The sequence below is a fragment of the Erithacus rubecula genome (assembly GCF_903797595.1).
Source record: "Erithacus rubecula genome assembly, chromosome: 25".
Taxonomy (NCBI): Eukaryota; Metazoa; Chordata; class Aves; order Passeriformes; family Muscicapidae; genus Erithacus; species Erithacus rubecula.
The window spans coordinates 73,365-91,910 of record NC_136677.1 but is presented as its reverse complement, the minus strand read 5'-3'; the positions used below and the strand labels follow the sequence as shown (position 1 = coordinate 91,910).

Sequence of the window (18,546 nt, the reverse complement as noted above, 5' to 3'; positions counted from 1 at the left end):
CGAAACAGAGTTAAGAGGGAAAGGCCGGCTCTGAGGGACCGAGACAAGATACCAGCCCTACAAGCGCGGTCACGTGGGCACCGCACGCCGGCTGGGACACGAAGCGTGGCGCACGCCGCACGTAGTACGTACGTGCTTGTGTGCGTGCGTGCGTGCGTGGTGCGCGTAGACCGGGGCGGTGCCGCCCGCCGGGAGGGGGAGGGCGCACGGGAGGAAGGAGGAAGCCGCCATCTTGGAGCGTCGAGTCGCCATAACAAGGCACCGGGGGAGCGAGAGGATTTTGTACCTGGGCGAGGGGGAGCGCGAGCGCAGCTGGTGGCGGTGAGGACGGGCCAGGCCGGGCACGGCTCCATGGGAGTAGGGCGAGGGGGCCGCTGCTGGCACGCCGCACCTCGCGGCCTGCGGCGAGAGCGCGGGCCTGAGCGAGGCCTGGCGGCGCCGCGGGTGGGGTGGGGACGGCCGGGCCGGGCCGGGCATGGGCGCACCGGGAGCGGCGGGACCGGGAGACCCCGGGGGGCGGGGCCGGGAGGCGCTCGCTCTCCGCCGACCCGGGAGGCAAGCGGCGGCCGCTCCATTGTTCGCGGGCGGGAGGTGTTGGTGTGGCGCAGCTGCGATCGGGGCGGCGCCGGGCCCGCCGCTCGGCCGCGGGCCTCCGCAGTGCGGCCCGGACTTGCCGGGCGCATTGAGCACCTCTAGGGCTCCCTTTGTGCCCAGCGCAGCCGTCGGGAAGGGAAAGGGCCGGAGCTGTTGCCCCGGCCGCCCGTCCGCGTCCGGAGAGCAGAGAGAGGCGGTAGAGGCCCCCCCTTTTTTTTTTTTCTTTTCAGTCCGTTGTTTCGCGTAATGGTGGCCTCTCTTTTATCGGAATGGGGTGATTTGTTGCGATCCGTGAGACTGTGCGTTATTTTTAATCTGTATTCTTCTGAAGGATTGTTATGAGTTTGAGGGCCTTAGGGACTGAGAGGTTTACTTTCCTACGCTATTGGACAACTCTGCGTTAGTAGTCGGGTCTCATTGCCAGAGAGCTAGTCGGCTTCTCTGGCTACCTTCATAACTCGTCTGATTTTTACGAAGTTAGTGGCCGAGAGAAATACCTCTTCGAAGATGCCTTGAAAATTAACCACCAGAAAATCCTAGTATCGCAAACTTTAAAATCTTGCTAGAAGCCAGAATTGACACACTTGGAAGCAGTTGGGAGCTCTGAATTCCTTTTCTGCTCTTGAAATGCTCTTCAGTGTGCCTTTTTATTCATTGGGAAAACATGCATTTTGTTGTGAATGCCGGGCTTAGGAAGCAGTAGTCTGCTGGTTTTTCCTTTGTGTTTTCCCAAGATGCAGATGCTCAAGACAAGCCTACTTTTTGTTCCAAAAGATTTTGGACTAGGGATGTTTTATCTCCCCGGTACCATCGTAAGGAGTCTTTAGCTCTGGTCCATGCTTGCTTTATGTAAGGGGCAGGCTTTGTATTGTCTTTCCACAGTTTTCCAACCTTTCTGTTACATACAGAGTCAATATTAAGTCACGTGTATGAAATGTTATTTTCCATGCACCGCGTAAGTTGTAGCTGACAGCAGGAAGGTAAGATCACAGGCAGAAGCTGGATAACCAGCAGCTTTCCTGCCTCAGTTGGACTCACAGAGGCAGCTGTTCTCAGTTCAGCGTAATGGTGTTGTTCCATCACTGTTCTGAATAGCCTTAAATCAGTATCTGGTGTAAACCTGGGGATAAGCTGGTTGAGCTAGTGTTTTGGGTTGGTGGAGTGTAAGCTGGTGGTTTGGGTTTATGTAATTTACATTTCCCATTCAAACCAAACAGGGCAATCAGGGTAATGTAAGGGTTTTGTCAGTTTCATCTGGAATGTCGACTTGATATCACAGTCTTGCTTCCTCTCTCAAACTTCTGCATAAATTATTGTTCGCATTTAAGGTCTGGTTGGCTGTACCCGGAAGTGGGAGAATTTGTGGGGGAATTGAAGAGCCATCAAAAAGTGATACACTTAATGGTTACTGTATGAGATGGGGGCAGGTAGTGGAAGGTTGCTGAAAGTACAACTGTTTGGGAGCTTTTCTTTGGTGTCTGAAGATGTTAGGCAACACTTCATAGAAAGGCAAAAAAAAGTTTGATGCATGTCTTTATAATTATCACTGAGGAAACGAAAAAGCAAGTACTGTTGTTGCACACTGCCTGGGAAGAAATTTTTCTTAAAATACAAAAGTAAACCAATGTGATTTATGTAGACAGAAATCCACATACTAATTATTGTCTGCTTCTCTTTCAGATTGAAGCAAGTGAATTCTGATACAACTCAACTTCAGTAGAGGGCTTTTTTTAAAAAAAAGTTATTCCACAGTGCATCAGAGCAAGTTTCTGCTTTACTTTTGAGTGACTTACAGGTGCTTGCCTGCATTGCAATAAAGGACTCATATATTGAGCAAGACTTATTTATCTCTTCATTTTGGAGAGTCTAATAAACTATTATTACAGTTTCTGTACTGACTTTCAAAGTTTTGAAGTCTAAAAAGACATCTTTAAAGATAAAAGCATGAGCACGGCCAGAACAGAGAACCCTGTTATAATGGGTCTATCCAGTCAGAATGGGCAGTTGAGAGGCCCTGTAAAACCCAGCGGGGGCCCAGGAGGTGGAGGCACACAAACTCAACAACAGATGAACCAGCTGAAAAATGCCAACGCAATCAATAATGGCACTCAACAGCAAGCACAGAGTATGACCACCACTATTAAGTAAGTGTTTGTATCAGCTGCCACAAAAGGTATATTTAAAAGTCGTGTATGGGAAAGCATTCTTGGATTTCCACTTGGAAAATATTGTCTTCTGTTGTTTTGTGACATGGGTGGTTAGAAGTGTCCTGTAATGTACATTATGAGAAAGGGCTGTATTTCCATGTATGAGCTTCTCTCCAACAGCGATTGTTGTGAAAATCCAATTTGATGCAGAGCTTTTCTGAGTGTGAGCCGCTGTCACAGGTGGCCCAGCTTTAGAATCCTGTGATTTTTGCTTGTTGGAAGTGGTGTGAGAGGGAGGTATAGGAGTGGGAAGGAAGTGAAGACTGAGGAAGAAATGCTACCTGATCTCAGTTTAGTTGTATATGCCTTTCAGTTTATTGCAGTTCTTTCTCGTGGTGAGAAATGCTTTAAAGTCAATTATCTTTTGTCATTGATCTGAAATAATAGCACCTAGTCTCCTCATTGTAGTGCTCTGGTTTTAATTCATCAAAGCCTGAGCTGAGAGGATACAGTCTCACTGTGATATCCTGCTCCCATCCAGCTAGTTTTGGAAGTGTGCTGGTTGGAATTTCTGGAAGGTATAAAATACTTGGACTGTATGGTAATGCCTTGCTTTTCTTTTTTTCTTCCATATATCCTCTCCCCCCTATACAGCTTTGGCTTTTATTTTGTTAATTATTTGCGAAGGAAATGCCAGCTCTCCTCAGAGAAAGCATGATGGAACACTCAGGTTCTTAAAATCTGCCTAATTTGCCCCTTCCTCCCCTTATTTTTTTAATGTGTTATGTGGTTATTCTGATGAATGTTGTGAATTAAATTCATCACAATTCACACATAACTTCCTGGAGTTGGTGATGAGAAGGCCTTGGTCTGCACTCTACAATGGCTTTCAAGAGAGTATGGTTATCTAAATCTCACTGAGAGCAAGGACGTTTGATCAACAAGTGGAGTGATTGCTTAGTTTGTTTTTTTCACCAGAAGTGTTTTTTTACCTTTTCATGTTATTTGGGGATTAAGAATGAATGTTCCGGAGCAAGAGAATTTTTATTTTATGTCATTAAATACTCTTGTGTGGATTTATTATAGCCAGTTTCTATTATGTGAGTAAGTTTTAAATCTGTTCTACTGTTTGATTTGATGCCCTAAAAGTGGCACTTGAATCATGACTGGATAAAGATTTCACAGATTTGTTTGGCAGATGGCTGATTTTGTCTGTTTTGTAATTTTGTCTGTTGTTTTGTAATTCTGCCTATTACGGCCTGCTTAGCTCAGAGAAGATTTGAGCTCGTACGTGTAGGCTCTTGTAGCTTGGAGAGGTGAAAATATGACACGTTCATCACTATATCTAAGAAAATAAAATATAAAATCAAAATATTAATTAATAAAAAATCTGTTTTCATTTTCTTTTGCTGTAGACCTGGTGATGACTGGAAGAAGACTTTAAAACTCCCTCCAAAGGATTTGAGAATCAAAACTTCGGTAAGGATGATTGAATTGTTGGAATAAATATTAAATAAATCTTCTGGGACAGCTTGCATTGGTAAAACACTTCCCAAAGTGTTTAGTAAAGGCTAAAAAGTAGTTCAGCTTCAGCTGTTTTAAATGAAGAGTTAATTTGTTCTCTCAACTGCTTGTGAGTGATGCTTCTCTTGGAAAGCTCAAAAATGGAGTTCAGTGTGGATTTCTTACTTTATTAGTATTATGACATGACACAGGTGGCATCTGCAGATGGGAAAGTGTCACTGTATGCACTCAGGGGCTGTGTTTGACTTTGAGAAAGCCAGTGTTTTCTTTGCTGCTGTATGGTGTTGCATGGGTTAGTGGGAACTCCTGTATAGTAATTTGTGGTCTTCCTGTACAGGCAATTTTAGATTAATCTACAGCTGCAGGTTGTATGACCTGATCTTATGAATGTGCTTATTTTTTTGATTATTCAGGACGTGACCTCCACAAAAGGAAATGAGTTTGAAGATTACTGTTTGAAACGGGAGTTGCTGATGGGAATTTTTGAAATGGGCTGGGAAAAACCATCTCCTATTCAGGTTGTTTGCAAACAGAATATTTAGATGCTGCTTTTAACTTCTGTAAATGTATTGACATTCTTATGCCTAAATGTCCAATACTTGTGCCATCATTGGGGAAAACGGAAGCTTTGGATAAAAAAACTTGGTGTCCCTTGGAAAAAGCAAGAATTTCTAACCCCCAACTAAATCACTAAGTCATTCAATGAGTGACTTAGTGATGGTACTGCCTTACACTTTTGGAAAAGTTAACTTGGATTTTCCTTTTCGTGCTGGAGGTGTTAATTTGTTGGTCCTCTGTTCTGTAATGTCTTTCATATAAGTAGTCCCAGGGGTCTGTTCTATAAATTTTCCAAAACTGACTTATCATTGGCTATATGCCTTTAGTTGTTAAAAATATAATTATGGCTTTACTGCAGTGTTGGCTCTTTTTAGTCTTGTGGAAGAAGAGTTACAAAGATTGTCGTAGAGAGATTAATATCTTAGCAAGTTTGTTTTTCTGTACCTCTGTCTTTCTTTTACTTGTAAAACAGTTCTATTAAGAACTGTTTATGTGTAAACTTCGGGGGAGGTGGAAGGTTGAGCTCTCTTTTAATTGGTCTTTCAAGGTTTACCACTGACACAGCTCCGCCACCTTGTCTCTTTAAGGCATGAGAAAACTATGGCTTGCTTTGTTTATAAACAGATTTTCATGATGCCACCTTTACAAAAGGCTGAGATTTCATTAGATGTTGCTGAAAAAGGTAGTAAAATTAAAAATATGTGGGGCCTGTGTTTGGATGGCTGAAGGTCTTATGAGAAGTATATCACAGGAATATAGAGGTTGGAATCACATGGGCTGAGGTGGTTCTGATACTCAGATGTAAATGAGAATCTTCTGTAGGAGGAGTTAGCTAGTGAGTGTCATTGTCTCTTCACTTTTTTTTTTTTTTTTCCCCCCCGAATTTTTCACTTTTTTCTTAATGTGTTACTGTGGGTTTACCTGTGGTACCTGATGCCTTTCTTATGATCAGGCAAGATAAGGACTTCTTAGTGGAATGTGTTGAGGAGCTCATTACTGATGGGTTTAACTTCTTCCTCTTGTGAGTCTGTCATGCTTATAGTTCCGGGATAGTAGTAATAATCGTCATGAAACAGATTTCATGTGATACTGTTAGTGAGGGGAGTTAAATTTGGTCAGCCTCTTCAGTGAAGCATGGCTTATGATTGATTGCTTGTGCACTTTCTGTCCTTGCATTTCAGGAGGAGAGCATCCCCATTGCTTTATCTGGTAGGGATATCTTGGCAAGAGCAAAAAATGGAACAGGCAAGAGTGGAGCCTACCTCATTCCTTTACTTGAACGGCTAGACTTAAAGAAGGACAATATACAAGGTCAGTTGAGATGGATCTCAGTTGGCTGCAGCCAGGTAATGGTGTCAGTCACTGCATAAGAGACTTGAACCTAAAACTGGTTAATGAAATGGGGCAGTGTACATTATCTGCTTGTACTTCCAGAGAAAGCTAATGGGGAGTGATGAAGTTTATAAAGTCCCACAGTTGCTTTCAAATGGTTTAAATAGAATAAGGTTTGTAAGCTTTTCTGTCTTGCCCTGGAAAGTGGACGTGGAGCAATAAGCAAGCATGCTGGCTGGGATACTTGTGCAATGGGAGTATCAAGGGCTGGAAAACCCTTGCATGGAATTTGCCTTGTCAAAAGCAGTTCCTTGTTATCCTTGTTCAGGATATCCAGAGTGTAATTCCTAAACTGTGCTTTTCATTATTTGACTTGATAAAGTCTCTGTCTCCTCTGAGATGAGCATTTAAGATACAGGATGTTACTTATAACTCACAGTGATGTTTTTAACTTCTAGCAATGGTGATTGTTCCCACCCGTGAACTAGCCCTGCAGGTCAGTCAAATCTGTATCCAAGTCAGCAAACACATGGGAGGTGCCAAAGTGATGGCAACAACCGGAGGAACCAATTTGCGAGATGACATAATGAGACTTGATGATACAGGTCAGAGCATTTTAGCTACACTAAGGTTCCTGTTTCGTTGTGGCTTTTACAATGTGATCATGGAATTTCTGCTTGTTACTGTTTAGCTGTTACAGAACAGACTACTGTGTCTTGTTTGCTGTCCTATAATGTTGTCATTCTTCCAAAGTGTTCATATGAAATGTGGCCCTGAATGGTGGAAGGAAACGCAGTTTTAATCACTCTAACATGTGGGGGTTTTTTTCTCTTTTTTTTCTGTATCTCTCTTCTAATCTTACAGTGCATGTGGTGATAGCTACCCCTGGGAGAATTCTCGATCTCATCAAGAAAGGAGTAGCAAAAGTTGAGCATGTCCAGATGATAGTATTGGATGAGGTAAGTTCCTTATGTTAAATGTTCTCGGATGTTAACACCAAGTTAAAGGAGTGCTGTGTCTCAGTCCTTTTGGTGCACAGCAGTGATTCAGACTTGTTTAGAGGCATTATAAGGTCTCAGTTTCTGAGTATTTTTATGTAACTACTTTGACAATAGGAATTTTTTGCATGTATATCTTTTATGAAAACAGCCTGGGAAGATTTACCTCTCCTGTCTTTGCTGATGCTGAAGAGTAGAGTAACAGTCTATTCCGCAACAAAGGAATGCGTTTCGTTTGGTTTCTGTTTATGATGAGTCAGCTGTCCTTACCACGTAATATATAAAATTTAATGTCCAATAGCGCACAGGCTTCTGAGTGATAGAGAATATAGTTGTGTGAAAGCTCTTGGATGACTCTAGTCGGAACCCTGGTAACTGTTTTTTTTTCCTTCCCGCAAATGCGTAGCTCCCAATAGACTGAAATCTTAGGCCATTATTTTAACTTGCTGTTTATTACTTCTGTTGTTACAGGCAGATAAGTTGCTGTCTCAAGATTTTGTTCAAATAATGGAAGACATTATTCTCACGCTACCTAAAAACAGACAGATTTTGCTCTACTCAGCCACTTTTCCTTTGAGTGTGCAGAAGTTCATGGTAAGTGGAGATGTGTCTTGAGTAGGTATGGTGATGGTGGTGACATTGTGGAGGAGGGGTGTGTATCAGCAGTGCATAGCTGTAAGTGCTTGGTTTTTTAAATACATCTAAACTTCACAGGTTTAATCTAAATCAACCTAAGTCTAGGGCAGAAGTTTGAAAGCAGTTTTTGACTCACAGTTGCATTAATGGGAAGCTAGGTGTGCAGTTTTTGCCTGTATGATTCTGTTTTCCACTTTATGTATTATTTACATCATTTGTGTGGATTTGTTCCTGGAGGGTGCTCCTGTTTCGCCTGCTGAGTTGCCCTGGATTTATAAGTAATAGTTGGTAAAAATTTACCCACCCTGTATGATTTCACCGTAGTATGAAGAGTGAGTGGCTAAGTAGTGCATCCTTGCCTTGGAGGAAATTAAGTTGTACTGTAGAGTGGTAACTACTCTATATTTTTGCTTGTAGATCTGCCTGCTTTATCAATATCTTTATTTTTCAGAATTCCCATTTGCAGAAACCCTATGAGATTAATCTGATGGAGGAGCTGACCTTGAAGGGAGTTACTCAGTACTATGCTTATGTTACTGAGCGTCAGAAGGTGCACTGCCTCAATACGCTCTTTTCCAGGGTAAGGAGTAGGGCTGTGTCAGGAACATACCAGAAGCTTTTTCCATCTTGGAACCAAGAATAAGACTTGAATGTTTCAAAGACAGCCTGATGAAACTTCTTCTTTGTCAAAGTGTGCTGTATATCTAAGGCTAAAAATACCTGCTTCTTGTCCAACATCTCTGTTATAGAACTTTCTTAATTGTTTTCCTTCCTAGACAAAAATATATCTGATGTAAATTACCAGCAGCGTACCTGCTGCCCTTTCTTTCTGGAAGGGATTTAGACATGTCTGGGATCTTGTGTTAGTAAAATGCTGCATTTATTGATAACTCTGTTTATACGTTCAGCTCCAGATAAACCAGTCGATCATTTTCTGCAACTCTTCTCAACGGGTTGAATTGCTAGCCAAAAAGATCTCCCAGCTGGGCTATTCCTGCTTCTATATCCATGCTAAAATGAGGCAGGTGAGTATGAAGTCTGTTCATCCCACCCCAGGCTATACTGAGCAGCTGAATTAAGTCTTGTGCTTGATTTAAATTTGCATGTTCTTCATAAACTGAAATATGTATTGCTTTGCTGTAGGTTTGGTTTTAGATACTCTCTGCCAACCTTCCCCCATGCCAGCCCTCTTTCCAGACTGTTCAGTGTAGGTGAGCAGTTGGTATTTAACTACTCAGGTCAGGTTAACTAGTCCCAGTGTAAGCACAAAGTCCAGCCAGAGGCACAGTTTTTAAGTGCTGCTGCCTTGCTTTGGCAGCATGGGGAGCCACAGAGTAGAGCACACTGTGTAACTAACTCAGATGAAAATGGGCCTGAATTAAATGGCAAAAATCCCAGTACATAGCCCATTGGAGTGTGTTTTTTTTGGTGTGGTTTTGCAAACGGTAATCTTGCACTGTGACTGCAGGGGAATCTGAGAAGTTAAGGAGATGAGCTGGATCAAACCCTTGCTGAAAGGTGTGGCTGGTGTATGGTGACCAGACACTTGTGGCTATGGTGTAGCTGGTGAAAAATGCCATTGGAGATTTGCTGGTGCAGAGGTTTCTGTTAATTGTACAGTAGCTCATACTTCCTCTAGCTTCACACTGTTAAAAGATGTCAGAAGGCTGAAGTTGATGTGTGTAGAATCGGAGTACTTTGAATATTTATTTTGTGTAAGCTAGTCTGGTTTGCTGCTCATGCAGCTGACAGGTAATGCCAATATTTGCTGGGCCTGATGCAGAGGAGTAATTAATTGGGCAGAAACAGAAGTGATGGTGTTAGTGAGAACAGAGATATGGAAGTGAGTGCCTCGATGTCTGATTTTTGTATGCTTTTGATGGTCTTTTGGCAAAGTGCAGCTATGTTTTTGCAGAAAGCTTCAGCTTGTTCATTCCCTCTCTAAATTTCACTTAACAATGATACTACTTAATCTTTGTATGGCCCAAAGTGAAGTGTTTGTGAGAGGAGAATCTTCACAGAAAATGAGCTCATCCCAGCCTTCATTCTGAATCAGTAGTGAAAAATGCTTCATATTGCAACAGGAAGTTACTGCCAGCTTCAGTTTTTAAGGGAATGAATAAAATGTGAAATTTGGCAAGGGAGTGTTGGGGAAAGACAGTCAAAGTATCAGTTCAACTTCCTTGATGCGATTTCATGTAATTGTAACTTTAAATAGCCCTTTTCTGAGATGGTTTTGATGCCACCATAGGAGGTTTTAAAATGCAGTTGGTTAATTGTCTTTGTTGAGAAGTGGGATCAAGACCCACTAGAGTTAGTTCTTCAGAATATGTGATAAGGAGTGCTAAAAAACTTGTACTGGCATCCTGTTTCAACTCAGCTATTCTCTAATGAGAAGGAGGAGAAATCTACATGATTGAAGTTGAGTGTTGGTGCCCTGAATATACCTGAAAGTAACAGCTGGTTGGTTTGTGATTTTTGATTTTTTGTTTCTCTTTGTTCCTTTTTGTGTATTTCCAGGAGCACCGCAATCGTGTATTCCATGATTTCCGAAATGGCTTGTGCCGCAATCTCGTTTGCACTGGTAAGAGTTCCTAAATGTTTTCCTGTTTCTGAAGTTAGTGATAGAAAGTGCATTAGCCCAGGTATTGTAGGTCAGTTAGCTGTAATAAATCAAAACAAGATTTTTTGGTAAGATGTCTTTGCTAAGCCTGCATGTAGCAGGGTGCAGCACTGCTTTAGGCACATGAAGTTTTATCTTTTCTGAAGGTGCAGCTTGCCAACAAGTAATTTTACTGCAATAGTGCTTTCTCTTTATTTTCATATGTGAGGCTTCCCTGAGTTGTTAGGTCATAAACTTTATGATGTATCAATAGAGTCATGACTATGATCGTGCAAAGTTTTGCTGATTCTTTTAAGTGTTTATAGCTCGCTTTTTCCAAATACTTCTGTAGCTTTGACTGGCCTGTGTATGGTCTTAGTTCTTTGTTGTATGGCCTGTTTAGGCAGTACCTGGCAGTGTCTACTGTTACTACATATGTCTGGGCCACCTTAACAGAAATTGCTAAAAGTGGAATAGAAGTAGTTGAGGTGGTGGAGGTTCAGGTCTCAAGTCTGTTGTGGCACTGGCAACGCACAGTTCTGTGTGAAGAGATGCATAAGAAGAACTGCTCCAAAATAGTGTAACATGGAAAAAATTAGCTTTGTGGTTATTTTTTCTGCCTAGATGTGCAGATCTGGTGATTTTGCTTGTTTTTCTTACATTGTTTGAGTTTATAATGTATACAAAGCCAGAGGAAGCTGTAACAGAATTGTATGTAAACTGACTTTGGTACAGGGAAAGCTTGTATCTGGAAACTAGCACAAAGCAAAGTTAATCACAGTTAATTTTTGCACCCTAAATACTGTTAGCATTTGAGCTTGTTGAAATTAACTTCCTTTGTGATCTGGATTGTCTTTCAGATCTGTTTACCCGAGGTATTGATATCCAGGCTGTGAATGTGGTGATCAACTTCGATTTCCCAAAGCTGGCAGAAACTTATCTCCATCGCATTGGCAGATCAGGTGAGAGGAGAAACCTGTTCTAAGTGCAACTTTTCTGATGACTGTGATGCTTTTTAGCCTTGAATTGACTTTTGGTTTTTTTATTACTGTATTTGAGAATTACCTTAGGTAGCTTTGATTTTTTGGACAGATTTATTATTGGGTATCATTTCGGATGGCTATCCTCACTGAGGATGTTATCTGAAAAAAGGACTGTTCTCTTGAAACTAGCCTGAACAATCTTGAAAAAAAATAAGGCATATCTTGCTTTTATCTCAGGAGGCTTTACTGTTGCCCCTGTTTACAGTTTGAGAAAATTCTATACTAAAATCTCAGCTTGAGAGTGTCTCAAACCTAGAGATTTATGCTTTCTTCTGCATGTGTTTTGAGTGTGTTTCTACTTGTTGGGAATCAGCAAAATATGCTGTGAAGAGTGGCGATAAACAAAGGAACTCAGTGCAGTTGAACTTTGTAGTTCAGGCTTGTTCAAGAGCTGTGGAAGACTTTTTGCTGGTAATTATCCCTGAGCTTTGGTCAAGCATTTTGAACCTCCTGAGTTTTCTTACTCCTACAGTACTACAAAACTCCTTACCAAAAACTGATGTGAAAGGTGTAGAGACCAATGGCTGGATTTGTTTATAACATCACAGAATGATACTAACTGCACAGTCTGAAGACTTTTTTTCTGTCAGCCCCTATGTTGCCTCAGTTCAGTTCAGGTGTGTGTTTTTGTTTTTTGCCAAGGTCGCTTTGGTCATCTTGGCCTGGCCATCAACTTGATCACTTACGACGATCGATTCAACCTGAAAAGTATTGAGGAGCAGTTGGGAACTGAAATTAAACCCATACCAAGCAACATTGACAAGAGCTTGTATGTGGCAGAATACCACAGCGAACCTGTAGAAGATGAGAAACAGTAAACATGTAGGTAAGTGCCTTGCTGAATAGTGATGTGTTGAATGACAGGAATGTTGTTGGTGTATCAGTGTTACCTCAGGGGAAGAGGGAATCTGATGTGATGAAAAAGCTCTGAATGTGAAAAAAAGCATTTGAAATAGAATGTCAGTGCAAGGAATTCCATGGATGTGCTGAAAGTGGGAGGGAAGGGATGAGTGTTTTTTAGTTGTTTTAATTGAAATGCTGACCATATGCTAAGGAGACCAAAAATGCAGAAAGGGGGGAGTGGGGAATGGTGTTAGGAGTGGCCAGGATGGAATACTAGTAGCCTAATGAATTCTTTCTGTATTGCTAAGCTGAAATGAGAAATCGGTGAGGGGCAGAGAGGAAAGTAGTCCTCAAAAAGGTGAGGAGATAAAATGGATAGCTATGAGAACAGAGGATCAACAGAAGAGTAAGCACCTCAGCAGCCAGAAGGACCGGGTTCAACAAAAGGTGCTGCCTCTTTTGTATTCTTTGGTTTGTAGAATTCTTGGAAGTGAACCAAGTAGGGAGTGAATCTGTAATTCGTCTTGGCTGCCACTTGAGGTCGTCCAGTAGTCTCAAAAGAGGTTTCACTGTTGGAGACTCATCTAAGTGCTCCCTTTGTGATCATTGTCTCAGGAAAAGCTGCTGAGTTAAGTCCTTTTGTAGGAAGATGACTTGCCCTGGGCTGCAGTCGGTCTAAATGACTGCAGGATGATGATCTGACCTTAGTTAAGATGATGTCGTGCAAGATCCATCACCATACAGTTTGGTCTGAAAATCATTCTTATGTGTACTCTTCTCAGAGGTCGTCATGAATTAGACAATACCAGTGAAGCTGCTGAAATTCTTTTCAGATGACCAAAAATAAAAAAAGTGGCTGTAGAAACAGACTGCTCGATAGCATCAAAGTGAACCTATGGTTTCTTCTTTGAAATCATCCAAGGATAGCCCTATATAATCATCCCAGCCTGACTTTGAAGCTTCTGCTTTGATGGTTAACCCTTCTCTGTTTTTTATAAATAAATAGAATACCAAACAGCCTGAATGTGGAACAGGCTCTTGGGTGGCTTCCTAAGGGACCTTGCTAGAGAGCAGTTTGTTAGTTCCTAAGATCCAGGAAAGCAGGAGGTAGTCATGTTCCATAGGTACAGAAGGGCATTAGCAGCACCTCTTTCTACAGTGCTGAAATTGGGGCCGAACTGTTCAATATGCCCTCTGCCTTTTGAGAGCTGTTGCATAGTTAGTGTATGTGATTCATCACTTTGTGTTCTGCTTTTGTATAGAACCAGTTTAACTGTGGGTGTTTTGGTTGTTTTATAGTGGGCTTTTTTTTGGTTTTTTTTTTTTTTTTTTTTTTTTTTGGGGGGGGTGGGGTTGTTTTGGTTTTGGGCTTTTTTTTTTTGTTTTGTTTTTGTTTTTTTGTTTTTTGTGTTTTTTGCTTGTGGGGTTTGGGTTTTTTGTGTGGTTTTTTGTTGGGTGCTTTTTTTTGTTTTGGGGGATGGTTTGTTTGTTTGGTTTGTTTTGGTAGGTTTTGGTAGTTTTGTTGTTTGTATTTATTTTGTTTTTTAGGCTTTGATTACACATGCCAGAAGGTGAAGCCCTATGATCCAGATCTGTGACACATCGTTTCTTTGGGGATACCCTTCTCTTTGTGGGTTTTTCTTCATCTTTTCTTTTCAGAACTACGAAGACTAAAGAGCTCAGCCTTTTTTTTTCTCTTTAAATTTGAAAGCAAGGAAGAAAGAAGATAAAAGGAGGAATGTCTTTTTGTTTTTCCACTTGTTTGCACTGTGTGCTGATTGAACATTAGTTGCACTAACTGCTGGTTTTAAATTTTGTTTTCTTTGGGAGGGAGGGACAGCAAGGGAAGAAGAGAAACCCTGAAAAGAGAAGAATCTTGATGAACACGAGCTTGTCTGCTATTTCAAATTCTTTAACGATTGACTGAGTGCATTTCAACTTCTCCCTGGTTACTCATCTGTTTTTTAAGCTAAAGAGCTTGTTACTTATTCGTGCAAAGTGCCTTATGCTATGAGACCATTCAGAATATCACCTTTCCGACACAGCCCATGGAATCAACATCTGTTTTTGGTTTCAGGTCAAAGTTCCCCTCTCTTCCCCTTCTCCTCCTTCCCATGTACTCAAGCCTAGGGCAGGGAGGTGAAATGTATTGGTTATTGGTAATACTACTTTTTTTCTTCAACTTACTTTTTTTTTTTTTTTTTTTTTTTTTTTAATTGGAGGAGTTGATATGCATCTGCAGTTCACCCAAACTGTAAATATCTGTATTTAAAATGAAACCAACATAAAATCTGGGCTGATTAGGTGCAGCATCATAGCTCCAGAAGAAAAGAGTAGCCTGTGATCCTTTGCAGGAGCCATAAGAAAAGCCCTGTGCTCTAGCAGAACACTAAAGACTGGTTGCCATGAGTCTTCATTAGTAGTTACAGCACTTGATAGGTAGACTTGTTTCAGAGCCATGGCCCTCTTTCTTCTGGTGCAGTGTGTCCCATAGAAAATCAGATGTGTATATTGTACAAACTTTGTAAATATTTTTTTTTTTTTCTTTTTGGGTTCATATATAACTTTTTTGTTTATGATGAAGGTTGCTGAGGTTAAAGGGATAAGACTGATTATGGGAGCAGCTAAAGATGAGAGGGGCTCAGTTTTCTGCAACACTAAACAATGAGAAGTGCTCTGACCTCTGTGAACTGCAGGCCACCACAAGTGTCCCTTGTCAGGGTGGATTTGCTCTGGTGCTAGCAACTGTACTGCTCGTATGGAAGAGATCACTTGTGGTGCTCCAAGGCCTCCAAATCCATAGCTCAGCCTTTTGGGAGATGCTCTTTGATTTTCCTCTTAGCAACTTCAGGAACTTGACAAGCTCTGAAGGAGTCTGTGACCTGTGTTCCACCATGGTATGAGGGAAATCCAGTGGGTGTCGCTGAGCAGTGTATGTGTAAGGTGTGGATTTGGGTTTGAGAGACCGTAAAAAACCAATTTACATGCATAAACTGACAGTTCTGGAGCTTCGTGGAATTGATTCACTTTCTGTAGCACTGCATTTTCTGCCCAGAGTGGCCTCTGTGCAGAATTGTTAGCAGGTAAGGGCAAACCCCTGTTAATGTCAGAAGCTGCAGGAAGCTCCTTGCCATCTCCTCTGGTTTACCATGAGTTGCTGTCTGTCATTTTGCATTGTATATTGCTGAAAAGTGTTTTCTGGTCAAGTAGTGTTGCTTTAAATTGTGCCCCTCCCAACATGCTTGATGTTTGGCCTGATCTACAGGCAAAAGGAGTGAGACAAATCAAAAATTACTCTTTTAAAAATCCCTTTTAGCCTGTTAACCACCACTGTCAGGAGGCACCTGAGTGAATGCAATCCTTTTGCTCAATCATTTATTGCGTATACAGATGCTGCACTCACACCACGCTTGCTTATTTTTGAGGCAGAATTTAATTGTCTTAATTTCTCCCCGTTTTAACCCTTTTTTTTTTAATTGGAGTAAAATAGTTTGGAATCACAAGGTGGACTAGCTATCCCTTTCCTTGATGATCATAAATAGAAGCCAGGTGCCTCCTGACAACAACTTTACAAGACTGAAAGGTTTTTGTGTTCGGGATGTTTTTCTTCTCTTTGTCAGCAGTGACTCCGTAATTGTAGCAAATGCTGCACTAGAGTACAAACTCAAGAGCTTGGTCTCTGTGAGCCACATAGCTTACATCTGACTGGCAGGTACTAAATGTAAACAATTTTGGGGTGCTTTATGGGGGTGGGGGGTGGGAGCTTATGGGTGGTAACTTCGACCAAAAGTAAAATCTTGCTCCTGTACTGCAGCCAGCTTATGATTTTCCAGATAGAAGAGGGATCATTTTAATGCAACAAAGACATGAAAATGTAAATAAATTTTGTATCTCACCAGGGCATGCACATGTAACAAGAACAGGATAGCGATGTCAGATGTGTGTGCTCTGCATGGATTTGTGGTAGGTTAGCCTGGTGCCATGGAGTGATGGTCCCTCTTGAAGCACAGAACTTTTGAAAGTATTACTTAAATATTGGCCTCTCATTGAGGATTGGCACTTACCTAAACTATCGGGGGCACCATTTTTAGGTGGCTTCTTGTCAAGAAGGAAGCTGCCTATTTTTGATACTAGTAGGCTATCTCAAACAGATGTGATCTTGCAAATGGAAAGATGCTCCAGAAGACTAGGATAATCCTAGTTTTTTTGTTGTTGTTTTTTTGGTGGGTTGTTTTTTTTTTTTTTTTTTTTTTTTATTTTCATTGTGTGTGTGAGGTGTTTTTTTTGTTTTTTTTTTTGTTTTGTTTTGTTTTGTTTGGGGCTTTTGTTGGTTTTTTTTTTTACTATTTTGGTTTGAGGTTTTCTTGGTTGTTTTGTTCCCTACCCAAGAGTAAGAAGTGTGTATGAATCTTGGGTTCCTGAGATTTCTTGTGAGCTCCAGTTTTTGCTGGTCACCAGCCTTTAGCGATTAGTCACAGCCTTCAGTGATAAGCCCTGGGTCAAATACTTCCTCTGACGAAGTTAATGAGAATGAGAACCTGGTAACATTCTGCATTTCTTTTTGTTGGAAGTCTGAAAATGTCATTCTATGAGTCTCTGAAGTGGAGCTTCACAACTGGGTGAGGTGGCTGTGAAGAAGTCATGGAATCTTCAGCCACTTGAGAGAACCTGTAGGCTAGTTTCTGGGTGTCCACTGTCAGGTGGGCACTGCAGTGGCTGTGGAGGCCTTTTCCCAAGAGGAGGGGGGTGGGTTGGTCTCAAATATGTTTCAATTTCCAGAATGAGATGGGAGCATCTTTCCTTGTCCTCTGTGACTGTTTCTGTGGGTAAGAACAGGGAAGCTCAACATGAATTCATGTTGTGTATATGGTGGTATCAAATCATCTCATTCTGATCTTTTTTTTATTTTTTTTTTTTTTTTATTTGGGGTGGGGGGAGGGTGTCTGCTTCAAGGATTTAAAAATGCTTCAAACACTTTTTTCTTTACAAATGACTGCTAGGACACAAACCTGAACAGATGGCTGTCTTGCCTCAGTTTCTGTAAGAGAGATTACAGACCTATCATGCCACATCTCTTGAGCTGCTGTTGTGGTGGTTCTTGCCCTGATGCTGAAGTTTGTAGGGCTGCTGGTCATTACTTCCTGAGAACAAAGTGAATTTTGTTCCCACAGTCTCCAGCAGTACAGATGCCATGGTAGAGATTGGGCAGCTGTAGTCCCTGCAGGGAATTTTCTGCTTGCTGTCAACTTTTGGTCCCATCTTTTTTGAATCACACTTTATCTTTGTAATCAACCAGGTCTCTGGACCAAAGAGCATGCATCTGAACTTCACAGGAAGGCTTTGGCAGATTATCCTGTAGGCTTTGCTCAGTTCATCGTTGTGTTGCTAGAATGCATCTGCGTGGAAGCATTGTTAAATTCTGTTGTAGACAATTTAGGGAGAAGTAAGGGGGGGAGGGGGGCAGGGATATGTTTATTAAGATACAGCCTTGCTGTATTTTAACCAGTAATTTTGGGGAAGGGGTGTCAGGAGAAGAAAATAGTCACTGTTCCCTTTATTGAAAGAAACTGGAACTTTTATTTCGAGAAAAGAAATTATTTGCAATTCAAGTGGAGTGTCATAATCCAGTAGACCCTAGACAAGGGGTTGATATTCTAACTGTTAACCAGCAAACAGTATGGTCTAGTCCTTCAAAACAGTCGAGGGAGGGGAAAATTGGCTTTCTGTTAAATTGGCAATTGGCAAACTTTCCAGTGGAGCTCAGATTTTGTTGAGAATGTGTTTTCTCTGGCTTTGTATGTGTTGTAGCACTGACTTGTGAAGAGCTTCATGAGTTGCGAGTGCAAAAAAGATGAATGGAAAAATCCTGATTTTGTTAATTAAACTCAATAAAAGCTCCCTGGAACTCCCATTTATTCTGGTTTTTTTCTTTTAACTGTGCTGAGTGAAAAGCATGCTGGTGTCCTTACAGAACTCAAGATCTGCGTTGGGTGCAACAATCTGTGGAGAGATGCCTTGAGAAAAGGAGGTGTGTGATGAATAGAAAAGTGCTCTCCTATGTCCAGGAGAGGGAGGCATCCTTTTTCTGTACAGATCAGCTGCTGGCAGCTGTTCTTCCAGTGTTGAATGCTCCACAGTCTTGTCCCCACCAGACTGGAAGATTCTGTGCATCTGGTTGCAGTGCCAAGTTAGCCTCGACTTTGCCAATGAGTTTCTGCAAGGGGCTGGAGGAGCACTGCAGATCCTGCTGGGGTTGTGTCTTCTTGTCT

General features: G+C 41.6%; 1 protein-coding gene across 3 annotated transcripts; it reads left to right on the top strand.

The window, feature by feature from the left end:
* The first annotated feature begins 160 nt into the window (after positions 1-160).
* DDX6 (DEAD-box helicase 6) lies at positions 161-18,188 on the top strand. 3 transcript variants are annotated; one of them, XM_079326776.1, is made up of 14 exons: positions 161-315; positions 2,275-2,738; positions 4,157-4,220; positions 4,679-4,783; positions 6,005-6,134; positions 6,614-6,760; positions 7,020-7,114; positions 7,625-7,747; positions 8,241-8,369; positions 8,698-8,814; positions 10,310-10,373; positions 11,252-11,353; positions 12,077-12,260; positions 13,826-18,188. In XM_079326776.1, exons 2-13 carry the CDS (start codon positions 2,539-2,541, stop codon positions 12,250-12,252), a joined length of 1,452 nt encoding a protein of 483 aa, XP_079182902.1. In that variant the 5' UTR covers positions 161-315; positions 2,275-2,538; the 3' UTR covers positions 12,253-12,260; positions 13,826-18,188. The 3 variants fall into 3 exon arrangements, with proteins under 3 accessions (XP_079182902.1, XP_079182903.1, XP_079182904.1); XM_079326777.1 differs by lacking the exon at positions 4,679-4,783; XM_079326778.1 differs by lacking the exon at positions 2,275-2,738 and having other exon boundaries at positions 183-315.
* The last annotated feature ends 358 nt before the right edge of the window (positions 18,189-18,546 follow it).